We start from the raw sequence: 24,824 nt of genomic DNA, 5'->3' as shown, positions 1-24,824 counted from the left end.
TTTTATTTATATATATAATATTAAATAAAATAAATATTTAAATATTTAAATAAAATAAAATAATTTAAGAATATATTTTAAGAATAAATAAGAATTTATTCATTATTTCACATAATTTCTCTTTCACAATTTTACAGATGAAATTCTATAGTAGTACTATAGTATTATGGTATAATACTATAAGATTGTCTTATATTAAGATATAATATTATAGCTTTATTTTAAGATATAGTATTATTGTAGCATTATTTCCAAATACTATAGTATTGTAGTATTTAGAAATATTATATAGTCTATAGTATTTCTAAAAATACTAATATTAATGCTGTACTGCAAAGTTTTTTTGAGACTATAGCAATATATTACAAACATGAGAAATTTAAATGACACATTGAGTAAATAAAATAATTAAGTATAGTGAGAATGTTACATAACAAAAAATGGGAGATAGGAAATTTAAAGGAGATTTGAAGATTGAAATATTCTTACAAAAATAAGTTTGTTGGCAAGACTGAGTGTGAAAAAATATTATGTCAATATATAAATATATTTATGTTTATAAATATATATATAATCTATTTTGAATGCTTATTTCTTTTCTCTTAGTATCTAATCCTATAAAGTCATCTGGAAGAAATGAAGTGGAAAAATGAACCATTTCAAATAGAATTCACGCTCCTTGGATTTTCCAGCATGCCAAATATTGCATTGCTTCTATTTCCAATAGTCCTGCTGATGTACTTTGTTACAATGATTGAAAACATCCTCATCATATTTATAGCTATAAAAGATCCAGCCCTTCAGTACTTATTCCTAAGAAACTTGTCCTTCATTGAGGTATGCTTCACTTTAGATAAAATTCCCATAATGCTAGTTAATCTGTTGAGAAATAAAAGTATCTCCTACACAGTTCATGCAATTCAAATGTTTTGCTTCTTCTTCTTTGGATGTACTGAGTGTTTCCTCTTAGCTGCCCTGTCTTATAACCATTATGTTGCCATCTGCAACCCACTATACTATGCCAATACTATCAGCAGGAGCTTCTGTCTGAAGTTGGTTGGTGGAGTTTGGCTGATTGGTGTTCCTGTCTCATTGTTTCAGGCAGCCTGGATCTTCAGCCTTCCATTCTGTGGCATGAAAAAGATTATTCACTTCTGTGATGTTCCATCATCCTCACAGATCTAATAATAACTGTAAATTTAATCATCACGTATATCCCACCCTACTATCATCATCTTCATCATTGTCGTCATCCTCCTCCTCCTCCTCCTCCTCCTCCTCCTCCTCCTCCTCCTCCTCATCATCATCATCATCATCATCATCATCATTGTAATGAGTTCCACAGGATAGCAAAATGAAGTTCCAAACCCCTTATGGGAGACAAACCACATATCCTTTCAAAGTTTAATTGACAAAGCAACGGAGCAGCATTTCTGTTCTCTCCTTCATGCCTTCTGTTTTTCATATAATATGAAATGTATATACTGACCATCTCACTATCCAGAGTTTTGACTCAGTCCTAATACCATCCTTCAAAAACAGAATTCTGAAATTCTCTAATATTTCAGAAAAAAAGAAGAGTAAATATATAGTTATGAATAAATCATTTCCTGACCAAGAATCAGTGTAATGTGTGATTTTTGTTTTGTTTTCTGAACCCATGTGATGCTTATGATAATGTATATTTACATATCAATTCCCATGAGGTAATCTAAATCTGTTTTGAAACCAAAATTATAATTAGATTTGAATTACATGAGATTCTAAAGGAATTTAACATTCTGTTTAGCTGAGACATCACAGAAATTTGGAAGAGGTGAAAATTGGTTTCTAAATAAAAAGGAATGATTGGATCAATTATAAAAATGCTTTATAACCTCTATTGGAACCTGCATCTGTGTACTAGGATGATCTTTAGATAGACTGAATTTAATATTTTTGGCAGCTGACATTAGTTATCATAATCTGGCGCAAATCAACAGAATCTTTGCATGTCAAAAACTGCAAGAGGGGCATGTGCAGTATCCGGAAATAACTCTTGCTTCGATAAGTGCAATGATGCCATATAAATGAACAGAATTGTCCCTTGTCATCTTGGAGACTTTCTCCCAACCCTTTCTTTAGGCATCCATGTAGCAAGTATGAACCTTTTAATAAAATAGTAGGGTACCCTATCTAGGCTTTAATGGATGGATCATTATGGTTCTGGAATTAATTTGCATAATGATTCATTTTCATTGTTATAATACTTATTTTAAAAGAATCAAGGTTGGTGACAACTGAAAATATGGACATAGATTAACACAGTTTAATCATAGCACAATAGATAAATTTTAAAAAATCATCTTAATTATGAATTATATTGTGAATTGAAATATTAATTGCTTTTGATCATTGTAAAATGATTATAAAGTATCCCAGTAGTGAATGAAATACTTAAAAAAAAGAAATATTAAAAAGAAAAATGGAAGGTACCCAGAGTACAATATGCTGATGTTAAACCACTTCTGAAGGCAACTAATCAGGTGAATAAATGAAGATGCTGAAGGTGAGATATTGATCCTTTTTCACTCCTCCCTTTCTATTTAATTCACACACGGATGAAAGAAAATGTGTCTGTTTTTTTCTGCAAATGTCTGCTCTTAATGGTGTAAGTAATTCTTCCTAATCCTAATTTCATAGTGCAACCAATATTGTCCCAGAAAAATCCCATGAATTTAATCTATTGGAGAAATATACCATTTTTCCTTATTCCAGTAGATGATTGTATTAAATTTCAGCAAGTTTGGGATTTCTTACAAGAAATTTAATATATTCAAATAATTCTTGAATTTGCACAATATGTACAAATTGTTAAGAACTTTTATTAGTAATTCTATAGATAATTCTATAGATAATAGTATCTAAAAATACCTCTATATTATTTCTTTTGGAACAATATTTTTTTTAGCTGTTTTACACATCATCTTCTAATTTCTTCATAGATTTCCTTTTTTTCTTAAGCTGTAGATAAAGGGATTCAGCATGAGTGTGATAGTAGTATATGTCAAAGCTTTGGCTTGCAGAGAAATCAAGTTATCGCTCCCATAACACGAACCCATAACCATGTATGAGAAGAGCAGGTAAAGAAGGCCTTTTGATGGCCTTCAGCTGATATCATTTTAAAGTTGCTTGAAATAATGAAAATAATTATATGATACAAGAATAAGGAAAAAAGGAGTAAAATGATGGCCAAATATGGCACCAGGACCATCTGAGGTAGTGCCAACCCATCTAGTACCAAGATGGTAAAGACCCAGATGCAGAAGCCCCCAAACCCATTGAATTTTCCCAAGATTCAGTTGAATCCAGTTGAAATTCAATTTGTTTTAATACCAGTTCCATGGGTGTGGTTTGGTGGGGTGGCAGGGAAAGGATACTGCAAAATCCCCATTCGCTCCCAAATTCTGGGGGAAGGATACTGCAAAATCTCCATTCCCACTCTGGGGCCATCCAGGTGTGGTATTTGTTGGTTCTCTGAACTACCCAAAATTTCTGCTACTGGTTCTCCAGAACCAGCTGAATTTCACCCCTGATTGAACCTCAATAGAATAGGTTAGGTTAGGTCAGGTCAGGTCAGGTCAGGTCAGGTCAGGATAGGATAGGATAGGATAGGATAGGATAGGATAGGATATATTTGACAGTTGTGATTGGACCACAATGAATTTATCTCCCTTGCACAATTGTACATAAAAACAACAATGTAATATTATATTATATTATATTATAACATATCATAATGATATCATATAGCATTATATCATATTTATATTATATCATTACATTATTTATTATTTATAATTCTATCATTTATTCTATCATTTTTCCACATCCAGTTCTCCACAGCCTCCAGGCACTGGGAGAGCACATTAACAGCATCACTTAATTTGTCACAGCCAGAGATTTATAAGCTTTCTAATGATACTTCATCCTATGGCAATGATACTATTCTAATGATACTTCACCCTATGGCTACAAATGATATCATGTAGATGTTAAACTGGAGTGAAAAGAGTACCAATTCCTCTGACATCCCACATAATGGTATCTACAGATGGGATCTTTCCACTCCCCATCAATATTAACTGGTAACAAAGAAAATATTAGGCAAACAGCAGATGTTAATAACCATGTAGCCACCTTAACATCTCACCAGTTCCTTGGAGTCTACAGGCCTCATGGCCCACCAGGTTTTGAGAGACTAAAATATTAAGATACTAAGGTGAAAAATCAAGAAGTATTTTTCTTTATTTTGATTCTAATGAAATACTATTGATAAAGCTATAATATAAGGTTATTCTTAATGTGTCCATGAAGGAAAAATTCAAATAGCAATACTAGTTCAAAATACAGACCTATCCACCTGCACATTGAAAATGTATATTGAACTGTATTTCTAGAAGCTTTCTACAGGTAAGCCCCATTAACTACAAAACTGTACATTATTGCATCTCTTTCAAAAACATGGTAAAAACCTATTTTTCCAAAATCTACCAAATAGCTTCTTCAGGGCTTCTTTGACAGCCTTGTTTCTCAACGTGTATATTAGGGGGTTGAGTAGTGAGGGAAGCACTGTGTATAACAGAGAAAAGAATTTGGTATAATTTTTCATTTGTTCAGTTTCAGGCATCAGGTATACAATTGTTATTGCCCCATAGAAAAAAGACACAACAATCAGATGAGAGGAACAGGTAGAAAAGGCCTTTTGTCTCCCAATTCTAGATTGTATTCTCAAAATGGTCCTTAGAATAAATATGTAAGAAATAAAAGTCAAAATAAAAGGAGGAAATGTAAATGTATAAGCCAGGATTGCAATAGTATATTTTGCAAGTGTGGTGTCACTGCAAGACAGCTTTATTAATGGCAAGGATTCACAAAAGAAATGGTCAATTTCATTGGGGCCACAGAACCAAAGCTGTAACATTAAGACCAAATATATAGATGTAAATACAGTGCCATTGATCCAAGACACAATAGCTAGCTGGATGCAGCGTGCAATTCTCATTTCAGTAACATAATGTAGAGGCTTACATATGGCTAAGAATCTATCATAAGACATCACAGAGAGGAGGTAGCATTCTGTGCTACCCAGGGAAGCAAAGAAATAAAACTGTACAATACATCCTTTGAAAGAGATGGATTTTTCCCCTGTTAAAAAACTGTCCAACATATTAGGCAAGATTGTAGAGCTGTACATCATTTCCAAACAGGACAAATTGCCTAAGAAGAAATACATAGGTGTATGCAAATGCTGATCAACCAGAATTAGAAGAAGAGTAAGGAAATTGGCCATCATGGTAAATATGTAAAGTATTAAAAACAGCGTGAACAATAACATCTGCATACCATGAAGCTCCCCAAATCCCAGAAGGATGAAATGAGTGATGACAGTCTGGTTACCCTGCATTGCATTTCACATTACATGTATACTGGTCCAGAAAGTCAATTTATACATTCGTGGTAGAAAACATTTGTAGCCTTTGAAATTCAGAAGTATCCATTATCCATCCTCTCTGCAGTCAGTCAACAAGCTCAGTTCATGCTATCTCCAAAAATGTTCTGTTGAGCCCTGTAGATGAAAAAAATGTCTAATTTAACCAATTGCACAAATTAAGTGTTATATTACTAAAATATTCTTGAACATATAAAAATTGTAGATTAGAACTAAGAGGAATCCAGTTACTCTTTAGATCTGTGCAAATTGCTTAACAAACTGCTACTGATTCAATAAGGTTTCTAAATATCTGGCTTAGTTTTCTTTTATAGATTAAAATATGATGATTTAAGATGTAATATCTTTAAAGAGGAGGGACGGAATACTTCAAACAGTTGTATAAAAACTTTGCCAGAAAATAAGTGATTTGTCTGAACCAATTTCAGAAATCCCATATTCAATTATTACTTTTTTTCCCCTGAATGGTACCTTTTTGGTTAAGAAACACATTTTTCTACATCAAGCATGACAGCTTGAAAAATCAAAGCTGAATACACCATCTTGATCTTGATAACTGCTTCAATAATTTTTCTTCCACAATGGTAGTTCTCCCACTGTTTAGGTCAATGGGATTTTTGCTGGACTAATATGCATAGGACATGCACGTGTGCACATACACACACACACACACACACACACACACACACACTACATCACATATGTGCACACAGATATTTCTGGGATCTGATGGAGTCACTCTTCCAGTTTAGGAGTCACAGCTCTGAGTATCCTTATCAATTGATGGGATCATTTCGATCTAGCTTTCTACATTCTCTTTAGTTCCTTCTTCAATCTTTAGTAATCCTCCAGCTTCTCATACTTCTTCCTGATGTTGCTGCCACTTGGTAAAGTTACATCTGTCGCCATCACTGACTTCTAGTTCATCAACTATTACAATATCTGGTTGATTAGCCATTATCTGCCTGACTGTCTGGATCTGGAAGCCTACGGGGTTTCATCCCTGTTATTCTCCATGATCTTCTGTGGAAACTTCCACCTGGATTTGAGAGAGTCTGGTCCATTCAATTCAATGTCATTCAATTTATGCATTCTTTCCTGCATCTAAGATCCTGCCAGTATGTATTGGCCTATCTGCATACTTTGCATCTTGTTTCCTGTGTAGTGTGATAGACTGCTACTTATGTGAATCTAGTGCCTATTCTTGTGGTGGTATGATCAGTGTCTATCAATTCATATCATTTATATTAATCCCTTTATCAAATAGAAATATATGTTACATGTACATACTATATATGCTATTTCAGTCACTAACTTAATTGAACTATGAATTAATATTTAACAGGTATTTATAGAGTGTCTGTTTAGTATCTCTCTATATTTTTCAGGCTAATATGACGCATTTATTAAATATCTATTTGAATACTAGCTAAGGCTCAATCTTTCTAATATTAATTGCTCTTACATCAAAGAAAGTATAGATGATTCTGTTAGTGAGCTTTCAAAAAATATACATCCATGTTTATAATTGAAAAAAATTATAGATAGCATCATTTTATTTATGATTGAAATCCAGATACATTTAAACAATTAATATTATTATAGTAGATATACAATTTTATTATCACCATTATTGCATTTTTATATTACCTTGATGCTTTAATTTTATATTCAAATAGGCCCATACAAAATTATTAATTTATGTCTTTAAACAAAGTGGTTTAATTCCTATGAGGGATTGTATGGTTTCTTTAAACCTTCCTTTAAAAATATGAACAAAATATCCATAAGACTAAATTAATTTAACTTACATAAATTTCAGCTATACATTTCTAAGGGTTTACTTAATTTTTCTACTGAAATCATTAAAACTTCCAGTTTCCTGGTATTCTACCACATATAAATGGGCTACATTTTAGCTGACATTTTAGATAAAGTTCAGATGCCAACAATGGAGGTATTACAGTAGGATCAGCTGATATTCCTCTTATCTCTTTATAATATATAAAAGTTCACTTACCGGCAAAGAAAAGCACAAGTGTAAATGCAATGTGTCAGGATTGTAAGTGAAATAATCAAGATAACTTAGTAGCAAAGCCAAATGCCTTTTCAAGGTTACCATTCACGGAAACCTTGGAAAAATGCAAAAATGGGGAAAGGAAAGAATTAGCTTTGTTTCACGGTATTCCATTGAAATACAGCAGGAAAACTGGATTAGGAATTAAAGCTTTTTTCTCTTGTGACTGGAAGTATCAGTTAACTTATGGCCCTTGTGTCTCAGGAAACAGTCTGATCTCAAAGGCATTTTTCTGATTACTTCATACTTACTGGATGAGATCCATGTTAGATAGTTGTTTTTTATTATTGAACATGATGACTTAATCCATTAAAGTGTTTTAAGTGTTAAAGTGCTTTCTTTAATTATTTATCTTGGATATAAAGACTAAAGCACAGGCTTCACCAAGGTCCACTGTTCCGGTGGGAAAATTCATAAAGCTGATTGGTTGAGCTGTTGACTGCTCCCTATATAAGGGCAAGCTGTCAGATGGGTCATTGCTGGATCTGTACTTAGTTGCTGAATAAAGAGCTGTTGCTACTGAAGCCTGACTCCAGTCTTTTCCTTTCACCCGATCTAACAATTAAAGTGATAAAAATGCAAAGTAATAAATTATAACCAGGCATACATATGTACTCATCCCATTATTTTCTTCTGAGGTAAATGTTAGCTAAAGCAGGGGACTCCAAACCCTGGTCCTCAGACTGCTACCAATCCATGGCCTATTGCAGAGATGACGAACATATGGCATGTGTGTGCGCGCTGGCCAGCTGAGTTCACCCTTTTTGAAAGCCATTTTTCGCCCTCCCCAGGCTCCAGAGGCTTTATAGGAGCCTAGGGAGGGCAAAAAGAGCCTCCCCGCCCCCACCCCCGGAGGCCATCCGGAAACTTCATGAGTTTCCCTGAAGCCTCCGGAGCGCAAAAAAACAGCCCTACGGGCAAACCGGATGTTCGGGAACAGACTTCCTGTTTGCTCAGAGGGTCATTCTGACTGCTCCGGAGGCTTCAGGGAAGCCTCTTGATGGTCCCTGAAGCCTTCGGAGTGCTTAAAATGACCCTCCGAGCAAACCAGAAGTGACTTTCAGTTTGCTTGGAGGGTCATTTTGACTCCTTCGGAGGCTTCAGGGAAGCCTCCTGAAGGCCCCTGAAACCTCTGGGGGGCTTCCAGGGGGGTGGGGGAGGCTGTTTTTGCCCTCCCTTTGGAGCCTGGGGAGAGCGAAAAAAGCATGCAAAAATGGGGGGGTCAAGCCTGTAGTATGCTCATGCACACTGGGGGGGGTGTTGCACATTGCATTAGGGTGCAGCACGCCTGCACACGACCCCCCTGTACTCCCCCCACTTATGGCACATGAGCCAAAAAAGGCTTGCCATTGCTGGCCAATTGGAAACTGTGTTGCACAAAGCTCTATTTGCATATGCAAGGGATTAGATACATTATGCAAAATCTCTGCCACCAATATTGCTGGTCTACAGACCAGAAAAGTTGGCAACCACTAAGATAAAGCAAGGTTGTTTTTATTTTGGAATACTTCCGACATAACTGTCTCTCGCTTCCACAAAATATGATTTTATGTACAGCTCAGACTATATTTGCATTACTGTGATCATAAGTCACAATAAAAGCAAAGTTTATAAGAAACTAGAAAGAATACAGAGAAAAGCACCAAAATTGGAAAGAGGTATGGAGATTTATTCTTTTTTTAAAAAAACAAAGTTTTATTGGGTTTTTTATATTTTACAAAAGGAAAAAGGTAAGGGAAAAAGTAAAATTTTGGCAGCTGTGAAATGCGGTAGATGCACCCCCCCTCCAAACTCATAGTATACATTTGCATAAAATTCAATATTAATTAATAACATGTAGTCAGTGTGGTAAATTCAATTGGTAATTTCGATCATTTATTTATTTTATTTATTTATTCACATTTCTAAACCACCCCCTCTCCCAAAAAGGGACTCGGGGCGGTGTACAGTCCACAATAAATCACAGATAAAATACAAATATAAATAGAACTATAAATATATGTATGTATGTGGAGGAGGTTAAAATTAAGAGTACTGTACAGAAGAATAAATATGAGGCTAAAGCCCTAAAACAATTAAAACTAAAACATTACCCTTAAAATAACCAGATGAGAATATACTACCAGGAGTTCATAGACGTAACATTTATAATCATGCCAGGCCAGCTAGTCGGAACAGGTGAGTCTTCAATTTTTGTCGGAAGGAGCGGAAGTCCGAGGTGGTTCTAATATCGGGGGGGAGGTCATTCCAGAGGGTTGGGCCCATCACAGAGAAGGCTCTACTCCTTGGCGCCGCCCGCTGGCATTGCCTAGTGGACGGCACTTGGAGAAGGCCCTCCCTGTGAGAGCGGATTGGCCACAGGGATTTATGTGGGAGGATGCGATCCCGCAAGTAACTAGGTCCTGAGCCATGGAGCGCTTTAAAGATAGTAATCAGGACCTTGAAACGCACCCGAAAAACCACAGGTAGCCAGTGCAGCTCGCGCAGGAGCGGTGTTACGTGGGAGTATCTAGACCTCCCCATGATTACCCGCGTGGCCGCGTTCTGGACTAGCTGCAGTCTCCGGGCGCATCCCAAGAGAAGCCCCATGTAGAGAGCATTACAGTAATCTAGGCGAGACATCACCAGCGCATGAGTGACTGTGCGTAGGGCATCCCGGTCCAGTAGGGGGCGCAATTGGCACACCAGGCGAACCTGGTGGAACGCCCCTCTTGCCACGGCTGCCACATGGTCATCCATTGACAGCCGGGCATCTAGGAGGACGCCCAAATTGTGCGCCCGTTCCACAGGGGGCAGTAGCTCGTCCCCTATGGCCAGTGATGGAGTCAGCTGGCTGAACCGAGGTGCCGGAAGCCACAGCCACTCAGTCTTGGAGGGGTTGAGTTTGAGTCTGTTGTCCCCCATCCAGAACCCGACGGCTTCCAGACACCGGGACATCACTGTGACAGCCTCGTTGGGGTGGTTTGGGGTTGAAATGTACAGCTGCGTATCATCAGCGTACAGATGGTATTCAACCCAAAAACACGGATAATCTCGCCCAGCGGCTTCACGTATGCATTGAACAGAAGGGGCGAGAGAACCGACCCCTGCGGCACCCCACAAGAGAGTGGCCTCGGGGTCGATCTCTGCCCCCCTGTCAACACATATTGCATCCGGCCGGAGAGGTAAGAGTCGAACCACCGTAACACGGTGCCTCCGACTCCCATCCCCTCCAGCCGGCGCAGAAGGATACCATGGTCAGTTTATATCAGATGGCTTTTCTTACTCATTTGTGTGATCTGAGCTTTCTTGTTGTCGCCCCATCTCCCCCCACTGGCAGAGCTCCGGCCCCTCCCGTGTCTTGTATGTCTGTTGAAGAATCATCTGGTTTTTCTAGGAGGAGTTTATTTTTCTCCATAAAGGCCTGCACTTCTATGGGTGTATTAATCCTAACTCTTGTCTCCTCCCAGAATATTAACATACCTTCAGGCATCAACCATCTAAACCACACCCCCTTCTGATATAATTTATTTGCCAATTGCGAATAGTGTTTTCTTTTTTCCCTCACTTTCTTGGGGATCTGTTTTAGGATGGTTATCTCCTTATCTTTATATGTCAAGACTTGCCCCCTTTGTGCATTCAGGATTTAATCTCTTGTACTTTTCCTAAGAAATTTAATGTGTACCTCCCTGGGAACATTGTGTGTTCTAGCATAAGCTGAGTTTACTCTATAAGCCAGGTCTATTTCCCACCCCATCTGTTGTTTCTCCTTCTGAATATACTCAGCCAAAATGTTTGTCATGATGTCCCTTATGTTTTCATCATCTGTCTCCATCACGTTTTGAAATCTAAGATAAAAAGACATTCTCTCAAACTCTATTTTCATCTGCTGGGAGTCAAGTTCTTTGTTTCCCTTCTGCATCCCTTCCATCCCTTCCCTCATCTCAGCCGCCCCACCCTCCAAGAGGTCCAATCTCTGTGAGTTCTTATTAATTTTGGCCTGGTACTCTTTAATTTCTTCTTTCATCTCCTTCAACTGTCTCTTTATTTCCTCTTGTCCCTGTAGAATTTGTTGAAACATTTGATGAAACTCCAGGTCCGTAGATTTAGGTTGCTTGAAGGCTGTTAACATTGATTGTGTGCTAGTACTGGAGGTTGCAGATGTTGGGGCAGAGGCAGCAAAGCCTGACTTTCCAGGAGGTGGTCTTTTAGATGCCATTGTTTATGAAGTAAAGAGTCCAGTCAGTATAAAGAAGGATCAGTCAGAAGGGTAGAACAGCCAAGAGAGTCCAGGAGACAGAGAGTCCAGGCAGAGGGGGATTTTCTAATCACCCTGGCAGATGAGCAAAGGTTTTTCATTCCAAGGAGTTCAAAGGCAAACAATCAACAAGAGAGTTATCCAGGTAACACAGAGACAAAGACCAGAAGCCTGAAGTTTGGAAGGTGGAGTCAAGCTTCACATTTCATAAAGACAACGGAAGTGTGCCATCTTGCTCTGCCAGCTTCGGGTTTCGAGGCAACAAATAAAGTTTTCAAAGTTCAAAAATCCCAAAGCTTCCAGATCTCATTATTTTATAGGTTTAAGTCCGAAAATCCACTTAGTTAGGGTGTGGCATCTTTGGTTTGGCTCTCTCCCTCCTCCTTCCCTTGGGGCTGAGAGCACACTTGTTTCCAGCCGCTTGTCCGAGGGGGGGGGGAAATCCCCCTCCCCTCCAACCGCGCCTCTCCAAGTCAAACCAAAAAAGAGTTTGCACAACTGACAAGTTTTTTAAATTAGTAATGGGGATGGAGGGAGTCTACACCTCACAGCTCCGCCGCCGCATCCTTCAGTTTTCTTTTTCTCCGAACAGCCTCTCAGCGAAGACGCCCACGCGTCCTCCGATCTGCTCCCCGGTGCCTTGGGCAAGGCAGGGGACCTCCCACTGGCCGCCGCCAATCCAGGGATCCCCTGCGGTGCTGCCCCTCTGGCAGGACACCTCTGTGGGGCGTCCTGTGCCCCCCAAGAAGTGGGGAAGCCCACCGGGGAGCCGGAGTGAGCAACAAGTTGCCCATCGCCATCAGCCGCCGGAACCGGAAGCCGTGTGGAGATTTATTCTTATCCACAATAGCCCACAAAATAGTCATTATCAAATAGCAAATATATGTCTTATAAATTTTGGGCAATTTTTCCTATCCTATTTTCAATTTTTTAAGAAATTTTCTGTATCAATACATTTATTCACCTACACATGGTTGAACATGACATTGAAAGTCTTTTAGTCTAATTCTTTGCCTAATGCAGGAATCTTCATAAAAATTCTAAACCAAACGGCTGTGCATTTTATTTGTTTGTTTGCTTATTTGATTTGAGACATTCATTAATTCAACTCTTATTATAAAGTTTCCATGAAATGCATATTGTCTTACCCTCTAGTGCAGTGTTCTCAACCTGTGGGTCGGGACCCCTTTGGGAGCTGAACGACCCTTTCACAGGGGTCGCCTAAGACATATTTTTGATGGTCTTAGGAACTGAGACACCAATTTTATGGTTGGGGGTCACCAGAACATGAGGAAATATATTAAAGGGTCACGGCATTGGGAAGGTTGAGAACCACTGCTCTAGTGCATGAATCATCAAACTATGGCCCACCAAAGCCATTATTCGAGTCCACACAGGAACTGAAAGGTAAGGCCAATTTTGGTTTGCAAAGACATTCTGGAGGTGGGATGGTAAAAAAATGGAGCACACAGATGCCCCAGGAGGCCAAAAGATGAGCCATTTTTGCCCATATTTTGCCTGCAGAGATGTTCTGGAGGCAGGGGAAGTGCAAAATAGGGCATGTGGATGGCCAAGGAAGCCAAAAATGGGCCTGTTTCTCACCTCCTCCACCTCCAGAAGATAGAGAAAGAGAGAGATATTGACAGAAAGAGAGAAAGACAGACAAAGAGAGAGAGAGAGAGACTTGTCGATTGTAAGCTCCTTGGGGCTGACAAGAATTGCTGCAAAACTGAGTTTCCTGAAATGGACCACTAGACCCCTAAATAACTGAAAAAATGATCTAGTAAAAATAAAACTCAACCAAAAGAGCAACATGCAAACAGAAGCAAATAAAGTACCCCCAGGAGCAAACCAAATTTTAATTTTGTTTAATGGACTGTTAAATTGGCCACACCCACCTAGTCACATTACCTAGTCATGCCCATCAAGTCACATGACCACCTAGCCATGCCCCCCCCCAACCAGTCTGCCCCCACCACAGTCTGAGGGACCATGAATTGGCCCCCTGTTTAAAATGTTTGAAGACCCATGCTCTAATGCTATGAAGAAAATATTCCCTTCTCTACTCTCTCTCTCTATGTATTGGAAGACATGGCTTCCCTTAGCATTCTGTTCTTTAAGCCAAATATGATGATAATGATGTCATCTATTGAGTTACCTCCAATTCTTGTCAATTCTATAGGCCAGGTCCCTCCACATATTCTGATCTTGAACTACTTCGTTTAGTTGTTCTATGCTGTGGATGTCATGATCCTTTAACAATTTGGGGGGATTCAAACCTCTTACTACTTTGATGGGGGCAGGGTTGTATTCTTTGTAGCACCTTATACTCTTTCTTTTTATTATGACAACCAGAACTGATATTTCAAGTGTGATTTAACCAGTGCAGCATAGAACAATGCTGTTACTTCCTCTGATCTTGACACTATTGTCTATTTTCTATGCATTGTGAAGGGAAATAAATCTGTTTTGTTTACATAGTACAAGATATTCTGAACAATATTCTGAGGCATCACAATTCAAAAGGATTATTTTTATTCATTCAGCCTTTCTAATAATGCAGCTTTCATATGAATCTTTACAATTGCAAATCATGGTCTTGAAAATACGTATCTTTGTTATTAATCTGATACCTCTGCATTTTAATATTGTTTCTGGATTTTTCATAGGGCTTTCCTCGCGCTATGTCAAAATATTTTTCTCAAACCATTTTATGAGGAAGAAAATATTGAAATAAATTGTGTGCCCTACAGCCATATTGGTCAGGCTGGCTGCTCTCACACAATTTAATGTGAGTAGATTCAGGCAAAAGATTGGATGTTTCCAAGTGATTTGCCCATATCTCACACAGCATTCTCTATCAGCAAGAAAACCAGTAACTTGTTATTCTTGTTTGGAATATGTAATGATGTGGTATTGAAATATCATATCTCAGTTTTAATTACTTATTGTTTTATTCATATTTTAATGGCTGCTCATTAGGACCTAGGGGCCAAGGAGGTGGGATACAGTATCTCTATGTTTCTGAAAAGTTAATTGTATAATTATTGTTTAGTTTTCTGATGCACTTTTTTAAAAAAAGTATACAAATTCCATTTTCACATTCCAATGAACAGTAAACTTATTCTGATATATCATCCATATTGATAGGAAATACTAACAATTTTGTACACAAATGAGTTGTTGAGTCCATATATTTATTTTTGCAAGACAAAAGAATGCGCATTTTAGTTCTAAAAATTGTATAATCATCTGTTTTTCCAAATATCAATTTTTATATAATAGGAATATAGGAAAGAAACCAAACTGATACAATTGAATGTTTTTAAAACTTGCATGAAGATATGTGATAACTTCTTTCCCAAAGAGAATAATATGAAACAGTGTTTAAATGAAGTATTCATTTCATATATTGGATACATTTAAATACTGTATCATATTAGTCTTATGATTTATTCAAGTGTTTTGTATTTAAATCAAGTAGAATTCAATACATCCAAAATTATGTTGTTGAACAAAACATAATCTAAGGCCTATTGATCATTTTTATCTTGATAGTAGCACTTCTCAATATCTAGGAGAAATAGGACTATGTATTTTATTCCACTGAAGAATTAAAGTTTGCATATGAAATTGATGACCTACAAAAATTGAACAAGAAGAAATATTTTTGTATCATTGGATTTAATCATTAATTGAAGCACTTAGTTGTTTAAATTTTTTTGAAGCTGAAAATGCTGAAAATCAAATTGGGTTGTCATTAGACATTGTAAGCTATCAAAAAGACACACTGACAGTTAATATTTATATCTTATAGTTATATGCTATATATTTACATTTTAAAATGAAAAATATTAAAATTCATTTTGACAGAGTATTGAATTAGTGTGAAAAAAGCCAATTAAAGTGCTTTTTGTCAATGTAAAGAAAGTAGAATGTTTTACTATATTTTTATTTCAATAACCAAACTGTAATATATGATTATTCTTGAGTCCAGGAATTAGAACTATCCACTTTTAAAATGAAGAAATTTATCCCAGAAATTCTCCAAGGAACATTCCTCCTCCCTTGATTGTATTTTATTACCTGCATTCCTAGCCTCCATTTTTAGAGATAAGTCACATCAAGTATAAGATTGATCATTACTTTTTAAAATGAAGATTAATATATCTTATCTTCCAAAATCTAAATAGTAGTTTCTTCAGAGCTTCTTTGACATCCTTATTTCTCAAGGTGTATATTAGAGGGTTGAATAATGAAGGAAGGACTGTGTATAACAGAGAAAAGAATTTACTAGGATTTTTCTCTTCCTCAGTTCCTGGCATTAAGTATACAACTGCTATTGCCCCATAAAAAAATGAGACAACAATCAGATGAGAGGAACAGGTGGAAAAAGCTTTTTGTCTCCCAGTCCTAGATGGAATTCTCAAAATGGTTCTCAGTATAAATATGTAAGACATAAAAGTCAATGTAAATGGAGGAAAAGTGAATGTGTAAGCCAAGACTGAAACAGCATGTTTCATAAAAGTGGTATCACTGCAAGACAACTTTATTAATGGCAAGGTTTCACAAAAGAAATGGTCAATTTCATTGGGGCCACAGAACCAAAGTTGTAACATGAAGATCAAATATACAGATGTAAATGCCATACCATTGATCCAAGACACAGTGGCTAGCTGGATGCAGCGTGTAATTCTCATTGCAGTAGCATAATGCAGAGGTTTACATATGGCTAAAAATCGATCATAAGACATTACAGAGAGGAGATAGCATTCTGTACTACATAGGAAAGCAAAAAAATAGAGCTGTGTAATACACCCTTTGAAAGAAATTGATTTTTCCCCTGTTAAAAGACTCTCTAACATCTTAGGCAAGATTGTAGAGCTGTACATCATTTCCAAACAGGACAAATTTCCAAGGAAGAAATACATGGGTGTATGCAAATGCTGATCCACCAGAATTAGAAGAACAGTGAGGAAATTGGCCAGTATGGTAAATATGTAGATCATTAAAAAGGACTGGAAAAGAAACATCTGCATATCATGAAGCTCACCAAATCCCAGAAGGATGACATGAGAGATGACAGTCTGATTACCCAGCATTGCATTTAACATTCTATGTATACCGATCCAGAAAAATCAATGTACAGTACACACTTGTAAAAATTGTGGAATTTGAAATTCAAAAACATACATCAAAATTTCAATGTACAAGCAGTCAAGAAGCTAAGGTCATGGTGTTACCAAAAATGTATATTTCCATTGAAAGCTACAACAAACAAGCAAACAAATTAACAATTAATTAAACAAATCAAAATCCTATTTTACAAATTGCACAAAACTTTTTAATATTATATTGCCATAATATACTTGATTATAAGAAATGTGTGGATTAAAACTAAGAGAATACCAAATACTCTTTGGAGCTGCATAAAATAGTTCATGAAATGCTACTGAAACAACAATTTTATCTCCTTGTTCACATTCCGAAAAATTATTGATTGAATAACTTACAGACAAAGATATTCACCATGAATTAATATCCAATATCTTAAAGAGTTGACTGATTATAGCATGCATATAGCTGAAAATTAAAATTGTGCAGAAAATTGGAGAATTGTATACCTCAGTTATAAATACAGGAAAAAATCAAGTTTGAAATGACTCCAAATGATTTCGCTCTGATATATCTCTCTATACATATATATCTTTCTTCAACAATCTTGAAGATACTTAGCAAACCTATTTCTTTCTCATTCTGTTTCTTTCATATCTCCTGTCTTCTTTAAGTCTCCCTTTGGTGATTATTTAAATTTCAGGAAAATAAGTACAACCTCAAAGGGCCTTTGACAAATTGTGAAATACAAGTTTGCAAATAGTTTTAAATTGTTGCATGAAATAATGTGAAAGGTATTTAGAGTAAATCTAAATTTAGATTGAAAAGTATGAATGTATCATTATTCAATAGAATCTCTAAAGAAGAGAACATTGGGGATAAATTTGTTTGTTTCTCTAATATGTATTATTTGAAATTGGATATCTTGGTAAATCAGCTTACTAAAAATGTAAGAAATCCAATTCATTTTTAATTAAAAAAACACTTAGAATATAAGGGCCATCACCTGATGGTAATCAATTGACCCAAGAGACAATAGGAAAGGAAATCGGTAGGCTTTATTCAAAATACTTCAACCACAAGTAGTATGTACTAAAACCACTAGTTATATGGATGAAAAACTGAAAACATTCAAAATAACTGGCCTTTGTATGTAGGAACAAGCAGCTTTATTGATGCAGGTTTAACTGTGTAAAAAGCAATAATATCAAGAATCACTCTACTGTCACATAACCTTTTGAGCTTCTTCCATTATGTTCGATATATTGTGAACTCTACAAGAGGGTTATTTCAAAACAAGATCTAAGATGCAGGTGGTAGTTTCAGTAGCTTTCCAATCTCTGCAATTATCCTATGCCATTTGATATTACTTCATAAGGTCAATAACTTGGATCTAAAATAACTTCCAGTTTTTCTTCAAAGTTCACTGGTGTCTATTTCTGGCAGAAAACAAATTAAAATTATGAAAGTAAGCCTTTAAAATATGCCTTCTCACTTGCCATCTTCCTTAATGAAGTATATGAAACAGAGGTGGGTTGCTAATTTTTTACCGGTTCGGGTGCCCTCTTGTGCGGTACTTCTGCGCATTTGTAGAAGCATCTGGACTGGTGGGCAGGGCCTCCTGCCACCACTATTACCTGTTCACCCAATCCAGGCTGAACCGCCAGCAACCCACCTCTGGTATGAAATGTATAACCAAACTAAAGGCAGCTTTAATTATATTTAAAATGAGTGCACACATTATCCTTTGTGTTCAACTTTGTAATATATCTATGCATATACTGTTTATGAAGTGACATGCTACAAAGCAATGCAAAAGCCCAAACCTAATATTTATCTATAAAAAAAGGCATTAGTGTGCCTCCCAGTAAAGAGCCATTTCAGGAACAGTTGCTACATTTTCTTACATATCTTGCCTAGTTACTGCAGAAAGACCTATAATGGTAATATTATCACTTCTTTCACTATTAATCAACGTTTTAAGGTTGGAAATTTGTATGGCATCTTTATGCAATAGCAACAGCAACATAAGAAAGCTAAATGCAGGATAATCCAAATGTTTTTTTTAATCTTTCTAACCACATTGGAAAGAGCAGTGTTTCATCTTTTTCAAAACTTTTAAAAAAACCTTATTTTTCTTGCTTTAATTTTTGTAAAGTATCTTTTACTCTGGAAGTCAGCACTATATGTATAAGCCCTATTGAATTCAGTGGAATTTACCACCAATTAACCATATATTGTATCATTGAATAAATTGCTCAGTTGAATGGGGCTTTTATACCTGACTACAGATCACCTGACCACGCTGGATGGCAATTGCTTTTTTTTTTGTCCTTATGTCAAAATATACCTTTCCAAAATTGGTGTAAAAGCTTATTCAGGGCTTCTTTGACATCTCTATTTCTTAGACTATATATCAGAGGGTTGAAAAAGGGTGGAAGAACAGTATACAAAACTGAAAATATTTTGCTGGGGTTTTTAATGCCTTTGCTTTCTGGCATCAGATATGTGATGAATAGTGTCCCATAAAAAAGAGAGACAACAATCAAGTGAGAAGAACAGGTGGAAAAAGCCTTTTGCCTTCCAGTCCTTGATGGGATTCTCGAAATGGTATTAATGATACATGCATAAGATATTACAGTTAAAATAAAAGGGATAAAAGTTAATATAAAAGTCATAAATATACTGACGTACTTCACAAGAGTTGTGTCACTGCATGAGAGTCCTATTAATGGCAGTGATTCACAAAAGAAATGATCTATTTCATTAGGACCACAAAACCAAAGTGTTGACATCACAACGGAGTATATAGAAGTTAACACCATGCTACTGATCCAAGAGCCAGCTGCTAACTGGATGCAAAGCCTATTTTTCATTGAAGTTGCATAATGTAAGGGTCTGCAAATCGCTAGAAAGCGATCATAAGACATTACAGAGAGGAGACAACATTCTGTGCTAGCTAAGAAACCAAAGAAATATAATTGTGTCATGCATCCTTTGAGAGAGATGGATTTGTCCCCTGTCAAGAGACTGCCCAACATTTTGGGGAGGATAGTAGAACTGTAAATCATTTCCAGACAGGACAAATTCCCGAGAAAGAAATACATAGGTGTGTGTAGATGCAGATCAGTCAATATCAGAAGAATGGTGAGAAAATTTGCCATAATAGTCAATATGTAGACAACCAGGAACACAAGGAATAAGATGATCTGAAGACCATGTAATTCCCCAAAACCCAGAAGGAGGAAATCAGTGACAGTGGCAGTTCTGTTTCCCTGTACTGCATTTCTCATAATACATCAATAGTGATGGTATCAGCAGTTCTGAAAAACAGATTGAACTTAAGGCATGTGTTTATAATAAGAATATATTTTATGAGTTTATCACTGTTTTATTCTAACAACAACCATGGAATTGAGTTTTTTTCAGTGCTGCATTTTTTAAAAACTCAGTTAAAATCTTTTAATTTAATATACAGACAAGATAATCTCATAATATGAATTTGTATCACTATGGCAAACACTTGGACATTTCTTGGAATTCCTATTTTTTTGCCAGCTTGAATCCAATTGTATTTCTTATTAGTTTTTTCTTACAAGACCTGCTAGTTACAAACAAAACAGCTTTGGTTATATGTCTAGCACCTAAAGATTTCTTTGTTATTATAATATTTACCATGAAATACAAGGGCTGCTCTTAATTCATAAAATTATACAAAGCACAAGGAATATATCATATAGCTCTAAAGAGAAAGAATGGATCAATGATATAGATATGCACATACATATATAACTTGGCATTATATTCCTTTGAATTCTGGTTTTATTTTAGACAAATTCAAGTAACTTTTGGGGGGAGGGGTGAATTTGCCAGCATCAAAGGCAGTAAGCCCAATTTCAGCTAGAGAGATACAATAATGAGAGTTTGAAATTATCTTCTGAAAAGTTAATTGATTTTAAATAGTTGTTGGCTTTATATTTTACATGATTTTTTTTCTCTTCACTTAGCCATATACTTTTATCTTTACAAACATGGGAATAACTCTTTGAAGCACACTCTATTTCATGAGGAATATAAAACACTGAAAATTGAATGGATAGCAGAGATTGCAAGAGAAATGAGAATTTACGAAGCAATGCAGCCAAATGTAGATGATGCACCAAGAGATGTATAAGGTCACTGATACTATTCTATGCAGCTTGCCATCATGTATGTTCTGCAACTGGGTGAAAATTTCTTCTCCCTAAAAGAAGAGATATCACTTGAATCAACTCATATCTTTCAATTTCTATCCTAACATTTCATCCTACCAAAGCATACAAAGCCATAATTTTTGCAAACATTGAGATTACATTCAAATATTTGAGTCTTCTCGCCTTCTTCCTCTCCTTTTCCTCATTCTTTCAACTTTCAATGTGACATTAAGGAATATCATTGTCTATTCATTTTTTGTTATATAGACTATTCCTTTTGTTTGCTTGTTTGTTTGTTTGTTTTTGGTAGTAGACAACCTGCTGATTGGATATAATTCATTTAAAAGAGTATTTATTTAACAATCCATGTGCCACTGCAGACTTCTGAATACTATTTGATTTTTATCTATTTTAATAGTGGGAGATATATCTATTATCTATTATCTATTATGTATCTATTTCTTTCTCTCTCCCATTCTCTCTCGCTCTCTTTCGAGTAATCAGTGATGCTTAAACTATTGGCAGTTTGAATGAGATTCTATGAGTAAGCATTCATTTAAGTTCCTAATGCTTGTAGCAATATTATTTAGTGTCATTAAATGACCCATATATTTTGGAAGGAACGTTCTTCCATGGGGAAAAATAAATAACATATCATTTTATATTAGAATTATTACAACATCGTAATTAGTTATTGAACATATCTACTGTATATATAAAATGTGCTAACTGATAATTAAAGGAAATACCTCCATTGCAGGTAACTGAGGAAAGAATCTATGTACAGTTCAACTGTTGCATCTTTGCATGTATATTACCCACTAATATGCATATCACATTTCTTCATTGATCTCTGGGTTTCTTTTAGGAAGAAAAAAATGTGTAACCTACTTGGTTTTGTCTCTCATTTTATTGCCTTTGCTGAATATCTAACCACTGGAGTTAAATCTCAGGAGAACCTAATTATGAAACAAAAATAAACAATTAAATTAGTTCTGAATGAGTTCAAATGAGCTTGTAGGATTAATTGTAATTGTAAACTAAATTAAATAACATCAAAGCTCAGGTATTGTCCTATATTGGGATTTCTCATGTTTCATCTTCTGAAACATATTTGAAAACATTGGAACAAGTCTAATATACTCAGTCTGAATTTTATTATATTTAGGTTATTATGAATCCCATATTTTCTAAGCAGGAGAAGTTTTCAAGTGTTATTTTAAATTGTATACAAAAATGTATATTATGGAGGAGGAGCCAAAGTCGCGACGAGACGACGTGCAATCTCAATGCTCTCAGATCGCAGTCAATACTTTTGCCACTGGTCCAAATGGACCTAAACTGACCCACAGAGATGGTGAACAGGAAGAATACATCTTGCAGATCTCAGGGACATTGCAAAGTCCCTGATTGATCCAAGATAAGTTCTTCAAGCCGGTGACAAAAAATCCAGCCATTAGGCTGATGAAGTTGGAGCGGCTCCAAAAGGGAAGGATATGGAAAGAGAAAGTGTTTCCAGCTGGTGAGGAATTTTTACTGTTTTAAAAGTGACTGCTTATAAAAAACTTAAAATTAATTTAAATTGGAGAACAGAAGAAATAAGCGGTAGAATTAAATTTGGAATGGTTTTGGAGAGTGGGTTATCTTACTTTTTAAATGCTATCTTCATGGATGGAATTTATGCAAGCCTTTTAAAATGAATGGATTAAGTTTTCTTCTTCTATTTTTTTTTCTTTTAACCTATGGACTAAAATTCTCCTCTTTCATTACTGTGGGTGTTTTTCTAACTCATTTAAGAATCGGACTTTTTTTAACTTGAAATACAAAAAAGATACAAAAAGAAACAAAGAAAATTGCAACATTGCAATAATAACACTGCTACTCGGAGGCTGTAGGTTTGTGTATTGGAAATGAAACACTTTTATTTTTTATCACTGATTATCCTGGCTTGGCACTTCAAGGTCACGCTGCTTGTTTATAGAGAGTGATAAAAAGAAAAGCACACAGGATTCCGCTTCCAGTTTCTGAGGACAACGGACATGCAGTCCGCCATTTGCCATCTTGGTGGGCTCCCCCTGATTTATGGGGGGCACAGGGTAACTTGTAGGGGCGTCCTGCCAGAGGGGCTGCTTACTGGAGCCCCCTGGAGCAGCGGCAGCTGCAGGGGGATTGCCAGCATTGCACTAGGAGCCGGGAGGCATAGGGGGTGTGCAATGCCACATGCGCCTTCGTCCTTAGGAGATCAGAAGAAATGTTATACATGAAGGCAACAGCTGAAATGCGGTGAGAGGGGAGTTCCCCTGGGGTCTCCTTTTTTCTTTTCTGAATAAACAAGTAAATAAGGATTAGCAGCCTTCCTAAGACTCTTCGATCCTGGAAAAGTGTTAAGATTGGAGAGGGGGGCTTTCTCCCCCCCTCAGAAAAGTGGCTTTATACGATCTCACTCTCGGAGGAGAGAAGAGAATTGGAAAAAAAACTCTTTTGATACTCACTTCTTTCAAGCAATGGGGTAAGGACTTTCTAGAACAATTGCGAAAGAAAGAATGTGAGCTGACATTACAAACTATGTATGGAAACTTTCTGAACTGTTGTTCTCTGATCCTCTGGGAGGGCTGAGCCAAAATGGCATTTCTTCCCCCTTTTCTACTGCCTTTACAAATGAACTGTCTCTTCTGAAAAATTTTCTGGGTTGGAATTACTGTACCCCAGTGAATCCTAGAGGCATCTCTTCGTATAATCTTCCTTGAACTGGAAAAAATTGATTTTAACTGGCGGGGAGCTGTATTGAAAGACTAATATCCCACATTGGACTTTGCCTGCCTGTGGATCTCGCCTGACGGTGCACTTCTACAGACGCCATATTTTTGTCTAGACTTATAACTTTCTCTGAGTTTCGCAATGCCTGTGAAGAAGCCCCCCCCCAAAACTGGCATCAGCCCCAACATACTCTGTTTCAAGTCCTGTTCCCCAACAAACACAATTATCTTCTTTTTTACAACCTAAAGCTTCTGAGGGGGAACAGCTGTCTCAATAAATGTTTCAACAAATGTTCCAGACGCTTATAAAGGGAGAGGATGAAATTTAAAAGCAGCTGGCGGATTTAAAGGAACAACTCAGAGAAAATCAACAACAAACTTCACAAAATAGACAGAAAATAGACGTCCTGGAGGATGGTGCTGTGGGGATGAGAGAAGAGGTGAAGGCACTACAAAAAAAAAAATGCTGGTATTGAAAACTATATGGAAAAATGGATTTTGAAAGGATGTCCCTCTTTCTTAGATTTCAAAATATACCTGAAACGGAGGGTGAAGATTTGAGGGAGACTATGACAACAATGTTAGCAGACTATACTAAAAGAGATAAACAACAGCTAGGGTGGGATATTGACTTGATATATAGAATTAATTCAGCATATGCTAGAACACACAATGTTCCAAGGGAAGTTCACGTTACATTTTTTAGAAAGACTACAAGAGATGAGATTCTTTTTTTTTAAAACAAAATTTTTTATTGGTTTTAGGAAAAATAATTAGGAAAAGGGATGGTGGATAAAGTTACAAATTTTGACAGTTACATTATGCAGGAAATGGCCCTCCCCCCCATTCTCATAACTTTCATTTATTAATACATTAAATTGTTGCTACTTAATAGTATTTTGTCAGCATATAACCTTTTATCTTCAAATAATTTCAATCATTCTATATCAAACAG

At 36.4% G+C, this 24,824-nt stretch overlaps 4 protein-coding genes across 4 annotated transcripts; 1 reads left to right on the top strand and 3 right to left on the bottom strand.

Annotated features, from left to right (window-relative positions):
- Nucleotides 1-636: 636 nt before the first annotated feature.
- LOC309401521 (olfactory receptor 10A7-like) lies at nucleotides 637-1,185 on the top strand (the record flags this gene model as incomplete). The annotated part of the gene is made up of 1 exon (XM_081970582.1): nucleotides 637-1,185. The coding sequence occupies one exon, from the start codon at nucleotides 637-639 to the stop codon at nucleotides 1,183-1,185; it is 549 nt and encodes a 182-aa protein (XP_081826708.1).
- Nucleotides 1,186-4,495: 3,310 nt separating this feature from the next.
- Nucleotides 4,496-5,332, bottom strand: LOC309401520 (olfactory receptor 10A7-like; the record flags this gene model as incomplete). The annotated part of the gene is made up of 1 exon (XM_081970581.1): nucleotides 4,496-5,332. One exon carries the CDS (start codon nucleotides 5,330-5,332, stop codon nucleotides 4,496-4,498), a length of 837 nt encoding a protein of 278 aa, XP_081826707.1.
- Nucleotides 5,333-15,947: 10,615 nt separating this feature from the next.
- Nucleotides 15,948-16,919, bottom strand: LOC309401519 (olfactory receptor 10A7-like; the record flags this gene model as incomplete). Its single annotated transcript, XM_081970580.1, has 1 exon — nucleotides 15,948-16,919. One exon carries the CDS (start codon nucleotides 16,917-16,919, stop codon nucleotides 15,948-15,950), a length of 972 nt encoding a protein of 323 aa, XP_081826706.1.
- A 2,340-nt stretch (nucleotides 16,920-19,259) lies between these two features.
- On the bottom strand, nucleotides 19,260-20,213 carry LOC309401517 (olfactory receptor 10A7-like; the record flags this gene model as incomplete). Its single annotated transcript, XM_081970578.1, has 1 exon — nucleotides 19,260-20,213. The coding sequence occupies one exon, from the start codon at nucleotides 20,211-20,213 to the stop codon at nucleotides 19,260-19,262; it is 954 nt and encodes a 317-aa protein (XP_081826704.1).
- Nucleotides 20,214-24,824: the final 4,611 nt, after the last annotated feature.

This window comes from Natrix helvetica (genome assembly GCF_964273705.1).
Source record: "Natrix helvetica genome assembly, chromosome: Z".
Taxonomy (NCBI): Eukaryota; Metazoa; Chordata; class Lepidosauria; order Squamata; family Natricidae; genus Natrix; species Natrix helvetica.
The sequence above is the reverse complement of the archived record's forward strand: the minus strand, read 5'-3'. Positions and strand labels throughout refer to the sequence as shown.